We start from the raw sequence: 15,998 nt of genomic DNA, 5'->3' as shown, positions 1-15,998 counted from the left end.
ATCCCTTTCTTGTAAGTTCAGCCACCCTCCCATTGGCATCAATGTCTTTATCTTGTCCCGCTACAAATTCCGGTGTTTTCTTGCTTTCAGCGACGAATTTTAAGATCTTGGTGGCTGATATTGCTGTTTAGGGTAAAAAACTTAACTATTGGAAACGAGTTAGCCTGAAATTTGATATTTGTCTTAGACTTAGCGGTAAGGCTGTAAGTCGAATTTCCTATAATGTCTCTGTTTAAATCTCTCTGTTGGCTCGTGAGTTATGATGGTTCGTTCCTAATGAGGACTGGGAAGGCTGCGTTGTATGCTTCTTCGGAGTTAAAGATATCATAACAATAACGTGGAGCTTTGATTCGTCAATGGATACATTTTGTATTATACTATTTTAGCCATTTAACCAGATGAGATTAATACCTAGCAATGCGGGGATAAACTATCGCTAAGAGTGTATTTGAGCACAATACTCTATGCAGTAATAGGCAGTCTTTGCTAACATTACAGAAACACGGAAAGTCAGCTGATTCATCACTTTAGTTACCATCTGACCGTTTAGTCTTCCTCTTCTTCAGCCTTGGTCTCATTCAGAAGGGGTCAAAGGCCTAAACTGGATAGAGTCATGACGCTTTCAAGCCATCATTATTCCGGCCGGCCTTTGCTCGTTTGCAGGTCATTATCAGACTTGGCAAGTGAATTCTCGTTGGCGCGAATTACGTGACCATACTATCGAAGACATCTCTCTCACAATTTTTTTACGTTCGATGCAACCCCCTATCGATTGCGGATATCCTCATTTCGGATGTGATCTTGGCGTGTTACGTCATTGGTCCAACTCGACATCTTCCTCTTCGTTATCGCGAGACGCTGTTGATTGTATTATACTTGAGCAAAATTTCGTTTAGCGCGTTAGATAAGTTTCTACGAAGTCATTAGATTATACTTTGTACGCTAGCTTTCGAAAAACATACATTTTAAACTGTCTTCAATAGCCACCACGTGGAACTTAAAAAATTGACAGGTACAGCAAAAAATATCGGTTGCATTCAAAGTATGAATGGGACGCAGTGTGATCCACTTTATTAATTCATTGAAGTGTAAATAACGATAAGAAGGGAATGCTTTCGCCGCGTTTGATTTCCGCTTGTCTGCCTCTTTACTATTTCTAAATTCTGCAAACTCCTCTATATACTGTCAGTCAACCTCTATGTAACGCTTTTATTTGTTTGCTTTTAGTCACAACATATGAACTAATCTGATTTTATTACTAACTTTAACTCGCACTTAAATTGTTTGAAACGGGCATCATTTTCATAAGCAGCTTTCTGCATTATTTATATATGATCATCTCAATCATCGTATCATTCTCATTACGAAATTATTCGAATAAACTAGGATCAAATATAAAGAAAAAATGGTAGACTATGAATTAAGCAAAATACTCATTCGGACTTTCTTTAATTTAGCCATCTAGTGACAGTATCATCCGTAAATCTAACAATAAATAGAATCGCGTAAGTCACTAACGCATTGTTGTCTCGTGTATTAGTCCTTTTAATATGTGAGCTATTCCTGTGTAAAGCATGAATTTTTTCTCGAACTTGTGTATTTGTATTTGCTTTGAATATTTTTTATTTCTAAGAAATTCTTTGCCAACCGTTTTGTTTTCAATGTAAAATATCTTGAATTGTGTATTGTGCATTTCGTTGTGTTATTTTTTACCTTTATTATGATTTTCTATTTTCATTTTCATATAGTAAAAAATCGAATGTGGTATGTGAGTCGTCAAGTGCATTAAATACGCAACTGCTTAACGCGAGTTCTAATAGAAATCCCCGTCGCTCATGGTCTAGTATTGCATTTAATAATAAAAATTTCCCTGATGGAAAACTAATATATGAAAGCAGTCAAAATTCTAATGAGAATAATGGAAATAAAGCCTTCTCTAAAAACTACGCACGTTTTGAACGTTCAGGCCAGGATGTTATGGCCCGGGCATCACAAATCGTCCAGTAAGATGACATATATTTCTTTCATTATTTCATTTAAGTTTTATATTAATTCGATTGAAAATTCTTTTAATCCTTTCGATGTGATTTGCATGAAAATGTTCAAAATTTTAAAATCACTAATGAATAATTTCGATTGTGGAATGGTTGTATGTATCTACTGTGTATGTTTGCAGGAAAAATAAATCTTTCCGTCCGAGGGAGCGACCGAAAAAAGGTCTCAAGAATTTACAAACGGTCAAAATGATGACTGCAGGCACCACAAACAATCAGACGGCTGTTAAAACTCGTAAGCAACCATTAACAGTGACTGCCCAGTTTCAGAATTCTTTAAGCGCTTTAATGGATACGTTGAATCAGGTAAGTGCTGGTACTATGAACGACTGAACGGACACAACTAATGAAAAATCTTCCCAGGCAAATCCTTTCTTCATTAGATGTATAAAATCGAATTCTCATAAAATTCCAAATAAATTTGATGATGTGACTGTCGTTCGGCAGGTATGTATCGTGAAACCACGAATAGATTTTTGATCGTTCGCACCCTTGCCTCTCCATTTACAAAATATCTTATTGCGTTTCACTTCTAGTTGAGATATACGGGCATGTTGGAGACTGTTAGGATTCGGCGAGCAGGATACAACGTTAGACTAACCTACGAGGAATTTATTCAACTATATAGGATATTGCTACCAAAGGGATTGCTTAGTTCTCAAAAGGATGTGAAAGATTTCTTAAACACAATGGATTTGAATAAGCAGCACTATCAATTAGGTTAGTATTCCCTGTAAGCAAGGATTTCGTTTATTAATTTCTATTCTACAGGAATAACAAAAATATACATGAGAGAGTCACAAAAAATGAGATTAGACATCAAACTGCATACGAAAATAATCGATAGTATTATTTTAATACAACGATGGTTCCGGGGAATTCTACTGAAACGAAAATTCCTAATGTACCGATCAGCTGCCATAACTATACAATCATATTGGCGAATGTATTTAGCACAAAAGAGATTAGGATTGAAGAAGATGCAAATCAATGCTGCCACAATGATACAAGCAGCATGGCGTGGATACAAAGAGAGAAAATGGATGAAAAAGTTAAAACATGGAATAGTGATAGTACAGGCCAGAGTCCGAGGATATATAGCACGTGAAGCATTTAAAATAATGAAACTGGTTAGAAATATTTAGAATGTTGATTAAAGGAAAAAAGGTATCATTTTTTTATCTTTTCTTCCAGAAAATACAAAAAGAACGGATGAGATTACGATCGACTCAAAGTTTACCAACAACAGAAAGGTATTTATTGATTAATTTTTCAGTTACTCCTTTTTTAGAGCAAATTGAATACTTTGCTAGATTCGATTTCTTTGATAGGACATTTAAACTAAGAAAAGAACTTTTAGACGGTGAATATAGCTCAATATTGCCGCAATTTTTATTCTTATTAGTCTCTTCACCATCATCAACGGTACAACAACCGGTACCCGGTCTAGGCCTGCCTAAGTAAGGAATTCCAGACATCCCGTTTTTTTGCCGAGGTCCACCAATTCGATATCCCTGCCTGTCGGGCGTCCGGACCTACGCCATCGCTCCATCTCAGGCAGGGTCTGCCTCGTCTTCTTTTGATATTGCCCTTATAGACTTTCCGAATTAGATCATCCCCATCCATACGGATTAAGTGACCCGCCCACCGCAACCTATTGAGCCGGATTTTATCCACACCTGACGGTCATAGTATTGCTTATAGATTTCGTCTTATATAGTCTACGGAATCGTCCATCTTCATGTAGGGTGTCAAAAATTCTTCATAGGATTCTTTTCTCAAGCGGGGCCAAGAGTTCGCAATTCTTCTTGCTAAGAAACCAGGTCTCCGAGGAATACATGAGGACTGGTAAAATTATTGTCTTTTAGAGTAAGAGCTTTGGCCCTATAGTGAGACGTTTCGAGCGGAACAGTTTTTGTAAACTGAAATAGGCTCTGTTGGCTGCCAACAACCGAGCGCGGATCTCATCATCGTAGTTGTTATCGGTTGTGATTTTCGACCCTAGATACGAGAAATTATCAACGATCTCAAAGTATTCTCCTATCTTTATTCTTCCCGTTTGACCAGTGCGGTTTGATGTTGGTTGGTTGGTTTTTGGTGCTGACGTTGCCACCATATGTTTTGTCTTGCCTCATTGATGTGCAACCGAAGATCTCGCGCCGCTTGCTCGATCTGGATGAAGGCAATTTGTACGTCTCAGGTTGTTTTTCCCATGATGTCGATATCGTCAGCATAGGCCAGTAGTTGGGTGGATTTAAAGAAAATCGTACCCCCCGCATTTACCTCAGCATCACGGATCACTTTCTCCAGGGCCAGATTAAAGAGGACGCATGATAGGGCATCCCATTGTCTTAGACCGTTGTTGATGTTAAATGGTGTTGAGAGTGATCCTGCTTTTATCTGGCCTCGCAAATTGATCAGGGTCAGCCTAGTCAGTCTTATTAATTTTGCCGGGATACCGAACTCTCTCATGGCCGTGTACAGTTTTACCCTGGATATGCTATCATAGGCGGATTTAAAGTCGATGAAAAGATGAAGCAGCTAATGGCCATATTCCACGGTTCTTCCATCGCTTGCCGCAGAGAAATGAGAGATAGCGGAGAATATCTTATAGATGATACTCAACATACCTCTATAATTGTTGCATGAGTGATATCCCCCTTTTTGAGGTTTTGCGTAAACACAAAACCTTATTAAAATTGGTTTACTGTCTGTATGTCTGTCTTTTTTTATGGATGGAGGTGGAAATCTTAGAAAGACACTGCCGCGCCAGGTTGCAGCAGCGTGTGGGATTCTCACCCACTAAAACCACCCCCACTTTCTCCTTCTTCCTTCCCCGCAGGGCCGCCGCAAAGCATTACTTCGCGGGGTGGACTGCGCTTTAAGCGACCAAGCCTTCCGTTCTTCGCGTCCTCCTTGCGCGCTCCGCTCTTCCAAGTTCCTCCTGTATTCTTTTGATTGCGGAGTTCGCCGCCCGCCAGTTTCCCTCCGACTTCAACATTTCCCCGACGATGTTCTGCGGGTTTAGGTTGGTTTTCAGGGAGTCATCCAGACTCCTCCTTTCTGAGAAAAATCGTGGACACTGGAACACAACATAACATGCTCCGGGTCCTCAGGTGTGCAACCACATTCAGGACAAAAGGGAGAATCATTCAGCCTTAATTGGTGCAGATACTTCCTGTAACCACCATACCCTGACAGGAATTGCGTCAGATGGTAGTTAATCTCGCCGTGTCGTCGCTGGATCCACTCCTCAATACGGGGAATCAAAGTGTGGGTCCAGAGACCCCTTTGCGAGTTGTCCCACCGTTGCTGCCACTTCTCCAGCGACTCTCGCCTTGCCGCCTTTCGGTATTCTGCATTCTTTTCAGGAGGATTCATTTTCCTTTTCTCGTACAGGCAGCGTGTCTCACTATCGGGATCATTCTCGCAATAACACACGCTCCCTCGCCTGATATTGTTCTGAAGGCGCTGCACACCCTTAGCGCCACTAAGCGGTAAGTCATATTTACCCTCCTCCGATTACTCTCACACGCTAGTGGTTCCTCCCAAACTGGTGTCCCGTATAATAGTGTGGAGCGAACCACTCCGGCCACAAGTAATCTGCGCTGTATCTTGGGCCTCCAATGTTAGGCATCATCCGCGCTAATGATACGCTGGTATTTGCCGCTTTCTCACAGGCATAGTCCAGATGTCCCTTGAAATTGATTTTAGCGACAATCATCACCCCTAGGTATTTGATAACCGGTTTCGAAGTGATGACGTGACCACCAACACGAATATTAACCGTATTCCTCTTCCTACGATTGGTAATCAAGACCGCCTCGGTCTTTTGTTCCGCACGGTCAAGCTGAACCATCTCCAACCACGCTTTTATGGCGCTAATGGTTTCGCTTGCATACATTTCAACGTCTTCAGGTTAAATAAAAATAAAACTAGGTAGCTTTCTCCTACTACAATATATTTTAATAGTTAGTAAATACGTATTTCGCGAGTTACTTACTCTCTTCCTCAGTACTTTGTAGAGTTACTCTCTTCTTCTTTCTAGCTTTCGAAATACGTATTTACTAACTATTAAAATATATTGTAGTAGGAGAAAGCTACCTAGTTTTATTTTTATTTAGGAGAACTACAAGCATCGGAACGATAACTATTTTTAGTCTTCAGCTTGTTTCGCGACGACAACCACAGCTAAATCATCTGCGAAACCGATTATCGTGGCCTCCTTTGACACGGGAAGGACAAGGACCCCATTGTACATATGTTCCACAGGCGAGGTACTCCTGCGGTGACGATGTACTGCTTGGATTCCTCATCCGTGTCGTACCAAGTATAATGCTCACTGACAAACCATGTCATTCTCCTTGCCAATGTGGTACTCACATATGTCAGATCGACTATTGAGCCCGACCCTGTCCCACGAAAAGTGGAAACATTTCCCGTATTGGCAAGCACCAGGTCTAGCTCCGCGAAAGCCTCGCAGGATACGGCCCCTAGTGTTCGTAGTGCGGCTGCCCCAATCCACGAGTGTTTGTTTCCAAAAGGCCTATGGTGTTTTTTGTCCTTTTATGTTAAGAATTGTGGCGTATTCATAGGAGAAGAAGATTTTACAACTTCAAATCCCGCTAGTTGACTATATCATGGATATATAAAGTATGTTACCTAAAGGTATGAAGGCAGTTGATAGAAAGAAAGCCAGATATCCTTACCACGTACGACTATGGGCTGCCGACAGTGAAGAGAAGAAGAAGAATTTACTTAATTGTTCCCTACTGTCTCAGAAATATTACATTTTTAAAAATTGTTTGGATTTTTTGAGCAAAACTCAAACTTAATGTTATTTAAATTTCCATCAGATCCCATCAAGATCCATATGTATCGGAAGTAGCCAAAAGTGCATTTAATCGTCCTCATCATAGTCTCGATTCGAATCTTGAGGATGCATCAGTTAGTCGCGTTTCAGCACAAAAATCTTTACCGCCTGTGCATCATCTCATCGATGATAGTGTACTTAGTTCACAAACCAGTGACGTTCTTCAAAAGGCTGGCAATCAACTTCGAAGTTTGATGATATCATCCAGTAGTGGCAGTGGTTATAATCGACAAACACCATTTAGTGGGAACACGATAGGGAACGAGAACTATTTCCGACAAAATTCTCATGACGGCAGTGGGAAGTATCCACATTATCAGAACCTGACTGACGACTATAGTAAATATAGCAAGTTATATGAACCTGTGAGAAAATATAGCAGTGATAATTCGGACTTATTAAAACGGTATGTTTTTATATTATAGCACATTTTTGAATTTGTGTACTTATTGATACATCTGATTTGCAGACACGAAATATCAAAACCTGCTGTACGTCGAACAGATTCAGGTCCACCTATGGGGCACGACATGGACTACGAAGATATAGCGGATATGTCTAGTTATCGAAAATCCGAGCAGCCCTCGTATTATAGTGCAAGAGACTCATCAAAGACAACCGATAACATTTTGAGCTCGACGCCTTATACATCGGCGCATATTATTTCGCAGCTCCAAGCCCACAGAGATATTCTTCTATCCCGGACACCTGGAGACGAAATAAACGCAAATTATCAAAAACATTATGAAAATATCGAACCATTGCCACTGGCACCGGGTCTACAAAGTTACCACGACTTTCACCAAAAAAGTTCCTACACCCCACAAAAACGAGCCCTCGAAGAAAGTAATACGAACACACAGAGCGGCTCGTCTTCGACACCACGCGGCAAAGCTGCAACATTGTTAGGATCAATTTCAGAAGATCAAGGCCAATATGCGACAAAGGGTCGACTCTATAAGCAACCTGGAAAGGGTCGAAGAGTGAAGTCGAATTTGAGCGATGATTTGAATGTTGTAAGCTTGACACCGCAATATCGATCGAATAATGATAGTTCCACCGATTCGTTAAAACGACGAAATTCAGATCCAACTACAAATAAAGTGCCGTTATTGGAGGTGAATCGAGGGAATGACATGTACCAATGGAGTACACAGATTAACATTGCCGGTCACCGGTTTCGTAGTGCTGCGGGTATTGGAAAAGCGGAAAAATGTGCAAGTTGTCAGGAAAGCGATGCCTTCGTTAATGAAGGATATCGATGTTTGGATTGTAAGGTTCTCGTTCATACCAAGTGCATACAGAACGGTGGTGTGAAGACACTACAATGCGAAGCGAAAAGGTCGAAACGCTTACGGAAGAATACAGACAAGACGCTTACGCCAAATTCAAAGTACTCTGGAACGCGAGAATACACCGACTCGACCGATCGTATCATTAGTGATGCTAAGGAATTGAATCTCATGCAAGATTTCATTACACAAAAAATTTACAAGATGGAGGCTGAAGTGGAGAAAGCATCGGATGTGGATCGTGTGTTCAAGCAAGCATTGCGAGCATTTAAAGAAAATTTGGTGACTCAATACAGTGTGGCACATAAACAGAATTCAGATTCGCTGAACATCAAGTACAGGGACTTAATTGACAATTTCGGTCAAGTAATGGAAACATGTTGTGGGAAAAAGAACGACTTCCCATTGACAATGGGTGTGAATGCTTTTCGTGGATTTATGAATGAATTTATGAATACGAGAGAAACGGAGAAACCGAAAGTGAAGAGGAAAAAGGATAAAAAAAGGAAGGCCGACGAGCATACTAACTTTAATGGTATGAAGTGATGAGAGAATTGAGAAATTTCAAAATTTTTATTCCGTTATATTTTCAGGCCATTCATTTCAACTCACAATCATTAATATTCCGACTGTTTGCGAAATTTGCCAATTGTTCTTATTATGGCCGATTGAGAGAGGCGTGGTAAGTATTGAAAGTTCTATTGAAGTAATTTTGAAATCAAATTGGTTTTTAAACAAATATTTTAAGCCCTTTGTTGATATCAGTAAATTAGAAAATTTTTCGGTGTTATTTGATTCTAAATCATGCCTCTCGAAGTTTATGAGGGATGCCCCCCTATTAAGTTTTGTTGTTTAAGAAGTTCCTTATTTACTTTAAAATAAAGCAACGTGATTCGCTGTCCCACACCTTGAGCATAAGTTGATGAACCACTTGGTGTAATTGGTTGCCTCCATATTCCATTCGGCTGTAATTGCAATGGGTTCTGGCGACTTATGATTTTCAAGCCGATGAATTGCACGGACTTTTTCTTCTATACTTGGTAGAGGCAGTATTTGTCCGTATTGTTCAGTTGGCGGTACCTCCAACTCGCCGTTATTCTGGTTGTTCAGCAGTTTATAAAAGCACTCTACCCATCGCTGCAATATATCCATTCTGTCGGAAATCAGATTTCCTCTTTGTCTCGGCAGGATGAGGATTGAGGTGTGTAAGGCTTCATCCTGCTGACTTGTTGGTAAAACTTCCGCGCCTGGTGCGGTTACTCCCTATACTTTTCGAAGTTCACAGACCTGTTGGTTTTCCTAGGCTTCCTTTTTCCGTCTATGAAGTCGCTACATCGCTCGCCGGATTTCTTGATAAGTCTCCGCGTGTTATTTGAGAATAAAACATTACTCGGTATGCAGCATTCTTCCGTTCCGTTGCTCGTTTACATTCATCGTCGAACCAGTCGTTCCGACCCCTTTTGCGACTGGGGACAAGTATGCCTGTGCCCGTATTTATGATAACGTTCTTCAGGTGGTTGTGAAGATCATTTGTTGATGCTTCATCTCCAGGATCTCTGTTGACTGCGGTTATTGCGACATCCATTTCCCCCTTATAGTTGTTGCGGAGGGCTGTGTTGTGGATGGCTTCAGTGGTAAATTTCACCTGATTGTCAGAGGGGATTGGTCGGCGGTGTTGTTATTCGAGCTCGGAGCACCATGCCACCGAGATAGTGATACGAGTCTATATTGGCCCCTCTATCTCTCTTTTTTGTTGCGCGGATTTCTTCGTGAATGTTATTATTGGCTATGACCTTTCATCCCAGCTGGGAGAATGATTTAACTTTCCAAAGTTGCATTTTTCTCTCTGTAATTGATTGTTTTGCGCTGTTCTCGTAGCTAATATTGCCACCATAAATTTTACCTGGCTTTTGCTGATACTCAGCCCTAGATGTGCTTCACTTCGGTTGGCATAATTCATTTATGGAATACAGTACACCCTGATTATGTATCCGGATAGCCCAGTGTTTAGAGCACTAGACTGTCGTACGGAAGGGCGTGCTTCAAATTTCACTGGTGGCAGTGGGATTTGCATCATGACTTGACGGGAGACACCAGTCCACTCAGCCGTGAACGACTACCTGAGTCAAATTAGGGTAATAATCACAGGCAAGCCTAATGTTGACCACATTGTCTCCTACCGTGGTGAGGTACCTCGATTCTTTTTCAAGGTAGAGTTGCGATCAGAGCCAAAGTTAAGGAAACGTATAAAACATTCTATTTACTGTTTGCAGAGAAATAGAAGAGCCACGCAAGAGGAAAGCTCTTTCCAATACCTAAACTACCAGGATTGAGGCGTTACAAAGAGATTAGTGTATGCCTTATATGTGGTGATTTTTAAGTGCGCATTTTCAACAAAACTACGGAAAATTAAGGCAATAACGACACAGTAAACTAGAGACCTTAGAAGAAATAGAAACTATTCTCTGTAGAAATCAAAGAAAAACTTCAAGAGACCAATTTACCGCGAATCACCAATTTTATTTGGTTCACTTCGTTACGGCGCTGGACGCCAAATTATTAAGATTTAGGTTTGTTAGCTCGGTCCATGCCATTTTTACATCGCACACTCCGACTGAAGAATATGTTTATTCCCATTTTTCCCAGGAACGTGTTTCAAATAACAGATCAAACCATTATAACGTCAACAAAAAATTTTCCAAAATTTCTATACAAAATTTTCTTCATGGCGAATTGAAGTTTTTTCTAGTAAGTAGGTGAAATGCATTTACGTACAATATGTCGGGCTACTGTCTCAGCAGATTAGCGGCAAAACACCACCTTTTTGCGTCTATGGCAGTAATCCCGAACCGTTTGATACATTGTCTCAGGCCAGGTCTATTCAGTGTAGCAGCACACATCCCGTGGTTCAATAAGCCTTAGTTACCCTGATGTCTCTCCTATCCATCTTTCTCTTGTTGACAGTCGATGACGAAGGGCCCATATAAGAAAAATGTGTGGCAGGCATCATCCACCACATCCTTGCAGTAAATACAGTCGGATGATCGTTATTTTTGGATTTTTTTGGATGCCCGCTGAGCAGCTGGGTTAGGTAATAGTCAACCTTATCGTGTTTTGGATTGAACCTCGACCGCACAACTTGGATGAGATGTGCGCTCAATCTACTCGTACCATACCTGTACTGCTAGTTGCTTGCGATACATCTCCTTACTGAGAACGCTAGGCCATACATACACTTAGGGCCAGGGTTGACTTCCTACTGGATAAGGGATAAGGGAGAATACAAGTTCAGTTATCCATCTTCTATCTCACAGTCGCAGCAAACAATTGTGTGAGGCGTTCTGAAGATCCGGACCAAAGGTAGATCCCTAAGCTGCCTTCGATGTGACACTCAATCTACATTGTCCTTTCTGATTCTCTTAGACCAGGGCACGGTTTTAAATAGATCTTCAAAAGGTAGCCTGAAACTGCCTTTCGATATGTCGCATCGACTTGCAGAATTGAAGGTACTTACTACATATAGTATCACAAGGAACACCACACGGCAGTGGCAACAGTGTACCGCAGCCAGTCTCATCGCTTGGAATGCTCCCTCAATCGCACCAACTGTAAATCGCCCTGCTCTAAAACCACATTGATTTGTAAGAAGTCACCTGCAGCCCGTATTGCGTCAGTTTCCCCTCTTTGACCAACATACTGAGAAGACGACACGCTGACGGTGCCTCGGCCTTTAACCTTTGCTTATTCATACGAACCTATGTACCTTTCAGCGGGAGGAAAAAACACTCACTGAGTAGCAAATGTGGCTTACACTTGAGTACAAGTTTCAGCAGTTGGCTGAGAATACCATTCGGTCCCTGTCTTTTTTGTCCTTCGTAGGAAAACTATCTCTTCCAAGTTTTCTACAGTGAAGAATTGGTATTCCTCAGTACCTCCCTCTCACCGAAGACATCAGCTCGGATGAGATAGACAACGAAAAATACCTGCACGATTTCTCCCATCTTCAATGCTTCCGGGGAACTGGATCGTCGATGAGGCTGTAAATGCCACTGACTAGCTCCTGTAAACCTGCTTTTTGCCGGTTAATTTCGTAGAGGAGCCTTTTTTTCGCTATTTTATGTTCTTGGAATCAAAGCGGTATTTTATCTTGGCATTTTGCGCGTTGTGTAATGCTTCCAAGTCTGATGCAGTTCTTTCGTAGACTTGCAATTTTAGCCGTCCGTCAGTACACTGGACTTCCTGTGACGGAGTCCTCTTTTGGGCGCCAAGCTGCTGAAAAACAACTCATTGTTGAGTTCACTAACGATACAGTCTCGTTTACCGCCCTTGCGAAAGTTTCGGTAGCCGCTTGTCACTTCGAAGGAAATGTAATGGATACCACTGGCCATAAAACCTTTCAGTGTCCTCCAACGTTACACCGCTGATACTAAGGACTCCTTAGTAACGGCCAATACAAGGAAAGTACCCTCACAACTAGGGCATCGGAAGTTCGGAGTTCTACTAATATTCAAAAAAAAATAAGTCTCGTCCTGCCGACCATCTCCGAGAATCTGGTTGAGCTATACGTCACTCGAGAGCTCTATCGTGAAAGTCTCCTCCATTAGAACTTCTCTTTCCATGTTTCGAATATCGTCCTCCAAGGCGCCGAGTCTATTCCGTTTGTTGGGTATGAAGTAGACGCTGGAAAAAGCCATCTCCTCCGCCGTGGCACCGCACTCGCAAGTTGATATCTCTCAGCCAGGTGACAGATATATTGAGATACCACGATGGACAACTCCCATCTCGATATTGTCCGCTGAGTGCAACAAGTTAGTTCTTTTTTCTTGCAACATCTGTCCCATCAGATCGTGAGCAGTTGCACTTTTGTAGGTTCAAGTGAATGACTTTTCACTTTTTGCGACTTCTTTGAAACTTCTAAATTGAAAAAAGTAGAGGCCAACCCGCCTCCTTGTTTTAATCCTGTTTTGAGGGACAAATGGGCTAGTTATTGTGTTCTGTCTGTTTCGCTGGAATGTGAAATTATAGCAATATTTTGTATAGTGTTGAACGATTAGTGCCGTCGTAAGCCTACTTCAAGTCTACAAATATGTGGTAGACGTCAATATTACACTCCCAACTTTCTTTAAAATTTCCTTTACCGTTAACAGTTGATCTATTGTAGATTGTCCACTTTTTTAAATCGGAACATGCAAGAACTTTTCATTAACCTTTCGATTCGTGAAATGAGTATTCCGTTGTGCTTGCCATATGCCTTGATATGACGAAGGAAATTTTAACCTAATATAAAAACAAATATAAGTTACTCACAATTCCCTTTCGCTTATCCCTAGGTATGTCAAAACTGCCGCTTGACGTGTCACAAAAAATGCTATCAGAAAGCCTCGCCATGCAATAAAATTTCTATATCACAAGGGCCCGGATCATCATCATCGCATGCACAATCTGAGTCTAAACTATTTGGAGTGCCATTATCAGATTTATGTTTAGCAGAAGGTGCTAAGATCCCAGTTCAAATTGAACAATTAATCACGAAAATTGAAATGCATGGATTATACTCGGAGGGAATATACCGTAAGAGTGGTGTAAATTCAAAGATAAAAGAATTGAAAATTAAAATGTCAGAAAAATCACCCAATACTGAAATCGATTACGAGTCGTACAATGTACACGTACTGGCGAATGTCCTTAAAACATTTTTGCGTGATATGCCCGAACCGTTGTTGACATTCGATCGTTACGATGATTTCTTGCGTGCTGCTGATTTGCCAGATACAAACGTTCGAGTCCAGACGCTTCTTTCACTTATCAAGAAACTACCTCCAGCTCATCACTCATTGTTGGAGCGTCTTATTTTCCATTTAGCTTTGGTTGCGCAGCGCGAGAAACATAATCGAATGTCAGCGAGTTCGTTGGCGATTGTATTTGCGCCATGCGTTTTACGGACGAATCGTATGGTGCCGGCGCAAGATAGTTTGAACGACATAGGGCGCCAGACGAAATGCATTGAGACTCTAATCACTCAGAAAATGCTGAACGTCAAGAGTACACTTGCTGATATTGATACTTTGGATACGGCTGCCCATACAGCAACGACTCGATTGAGCACGTTACGTAGTTCGAAGGTATTCTCACCGGAGGAATTGACGCCAAGGCCAAATATGGAGTCTGAAACGGAGGAGATGATCCTGGAGGGACATATACAGGAGATCAAGAAGGAAAAGGCACTCCTTACCTCAACTTTGCCAAATCTTGTACGTGCCACGTCAGACGATGACTTGCTGTCGACTGATTTAGAGGGTGAAGGTGGCAGTTTGGATGATCTTAGCACAGGTCGTGATAAGGACAGTCACTCATTGCTGGAGTGCAGAGACTTCAAGGACAGTGTGGATTCGTCGATAGGAAGTCTGAGCGATAATCTTAGTCGAAAAACAATTGACAATGAATCAGGAGCGCCAAATGTGTACCGAGAGTTAAGCATCCCAGACGACGCGAGCTCCGATATTGATTCGATGGTATTGCGGTACAATGTGCCGAAACAGAGTATCGACTACAGTCCAAGCTCACGTCATCAACATTCCGTAGAGCAAGACACCTCGAAATCGTCGTCGTCAACATCTTCAAACTATCCACCGAAATCATCAAGCAATTTAGTGAGCGGATCACGTTGGACTGGCAGTCAGCAGAACTTGAGCTACACAGTTGGTAGTAAAGTCGTGGGCAGCACATGCTCCCCCTCAACAGGTCTTATCAAACCTTTAGCAATACGTAGCATGTCAGGCGGTTATGAGCCAACGCTTTTCCACAGCCCTTCGCAGAGTAATGTTGTTAATATGAACCCAGGATTTAGCAATAAAAACAGTATTAAAGATAGTAACAAAAACGGTAGTAATCGAGGTGGCGGCAAGAAGAAACCAGACAACATAGACGATGAGCCGATCATGGTGTAAAATATTGCAAATAATAACCTGATCACCAACATAAAGCAAGGTACTGAAATTGAATATGATACGCTAAATATGTAAAGGATAGAAGTATAAATAATTCACACATAAAATGTATGTTATTGAAACGATGTTTATATTAACTATAAATAAAAGATATGGTTAGAATTAAATTTATTTTTAAATGTCCTCCTTTTGTAATTGTTATTTTCTAAATAAACTATTATAATTATTTTTATAACACGATAGAAGCAAAAAAATGTCGACGTCGTTATTTGTGATTATTCGATTCTTCTACGATAATTCTTCGTTGTTTAAATAAAGAAGAAAAGTAATTTCTAGTTGGAAATTGTTGAAAATTTCTATTCTTTTATTATTTCTATATTATTAGTAATATTTAAGCCATTGAGAAGTGTATAGTTGAAGAAGGAACATTCAAAGAAAACCCTATACGCAGGAATAAACAAGATTCATATAAATGTTACAACAAAAATTACAACATGTTGTGGTTTCAAGAAAAATGAGATTCTGCTGCATTCTATATTATATATCTATTTTTTTTCATTAAGGAATAATATGGATAATGAAGCGTTTCTAAAAGTCTACATATATGATAAATTAATTGAATACTCTTGTTACACATTTTTTTTTAATTATTTTTGTCATTTTAGGAATCTCTAATATTAATAAATTCTTGTGTACACGACCAAGTCAATATATAGGAATCAATATTTTTTGTACAGTTTTTTTCTTTAATTTCTGTTAAATAAAGAGAATCCTTTGGAAAAATCTTATATTCAAAAAATGTGTTTCATTTTCTATATTCAAACATAGAGCA

At 40.6% G+C, this 15,998-nt stretch overlaps 1 protein-coding gene across 3 annotated transcripts in view; it reads left to right on the top strand.

Moving 5' to 3' along the window:
• The window catches only part of LOC119653519 (unconventional myosin-IXb-like), a 52,769-nt gene extending 36,771 nt beyond the window's left edge, over nt 1-15,998 (top strand). Inside the window, exons 13-22 of one of the 3 annotated variants that reach the window (XM_038058185.1) lie at nt 1,749-2,003; nt 2,177-2,360; nt 2,418-2,501; nt 2,591-2,774; nt 2,826-3,184; nt 3,249-3,307; nt 6,911-7,333; nt 7,397-8,754; nt 8,813-8,901; nt 13,550-15,998. In XM_038058185.1, the coding sequence (XP_037914113.1) occupies nt 1,749-2,003; nt 2,177-2,360; nt 2,418-2,501; nt 2,591-2,774; nt 2,826-3,184; nt 3,249-3,307; nt 6,911-7,333; nt 7,397-8,754; nt 8,813-8,901; nt 13,550-15,166 (4,612 nt within the window). In that variant the 3' untranslated portion in view covers nt 15,167-15,998. Of the gene's footprint in view, nt 1-1,457; nt 1,506-1,748; nt 2,004-2,176; nt 2,361-2,417; nt 2,502-2,590; nt 2,775-2,825; nt 3,185-3,248; nt 3,308-6,910; nt 7,334-7,396; nt 8,755-8,812; nt 8,902-13,549 lie in introns of all 3 variants that reach the window. The other 2 variants (XM_038058186.1, XM_038058187.1) reach the window with 2 other exon arrangements.

The sequence above is a fragment of the Hermetia illucens genome, chromosome 4 (genome assembly GCF_905115235.1).
Source record: "Hermetia illucens chromosome 4, iHerIll2.2.curated.20191125, whole genome shotgun sequence".
In the NCBI taxonomy this organism is placed as follows: domain Eukaryota; kingdom Metazoa; phylum Arthropoda; class Insecta; order Diptera; family Stratiomyidae; genus Hermetia; species Hermetia illucens.
Note: the sequence above shows the minus strand (reverse complement) of the source record. Positions and strands in the feature narration are given on the sequence as shown.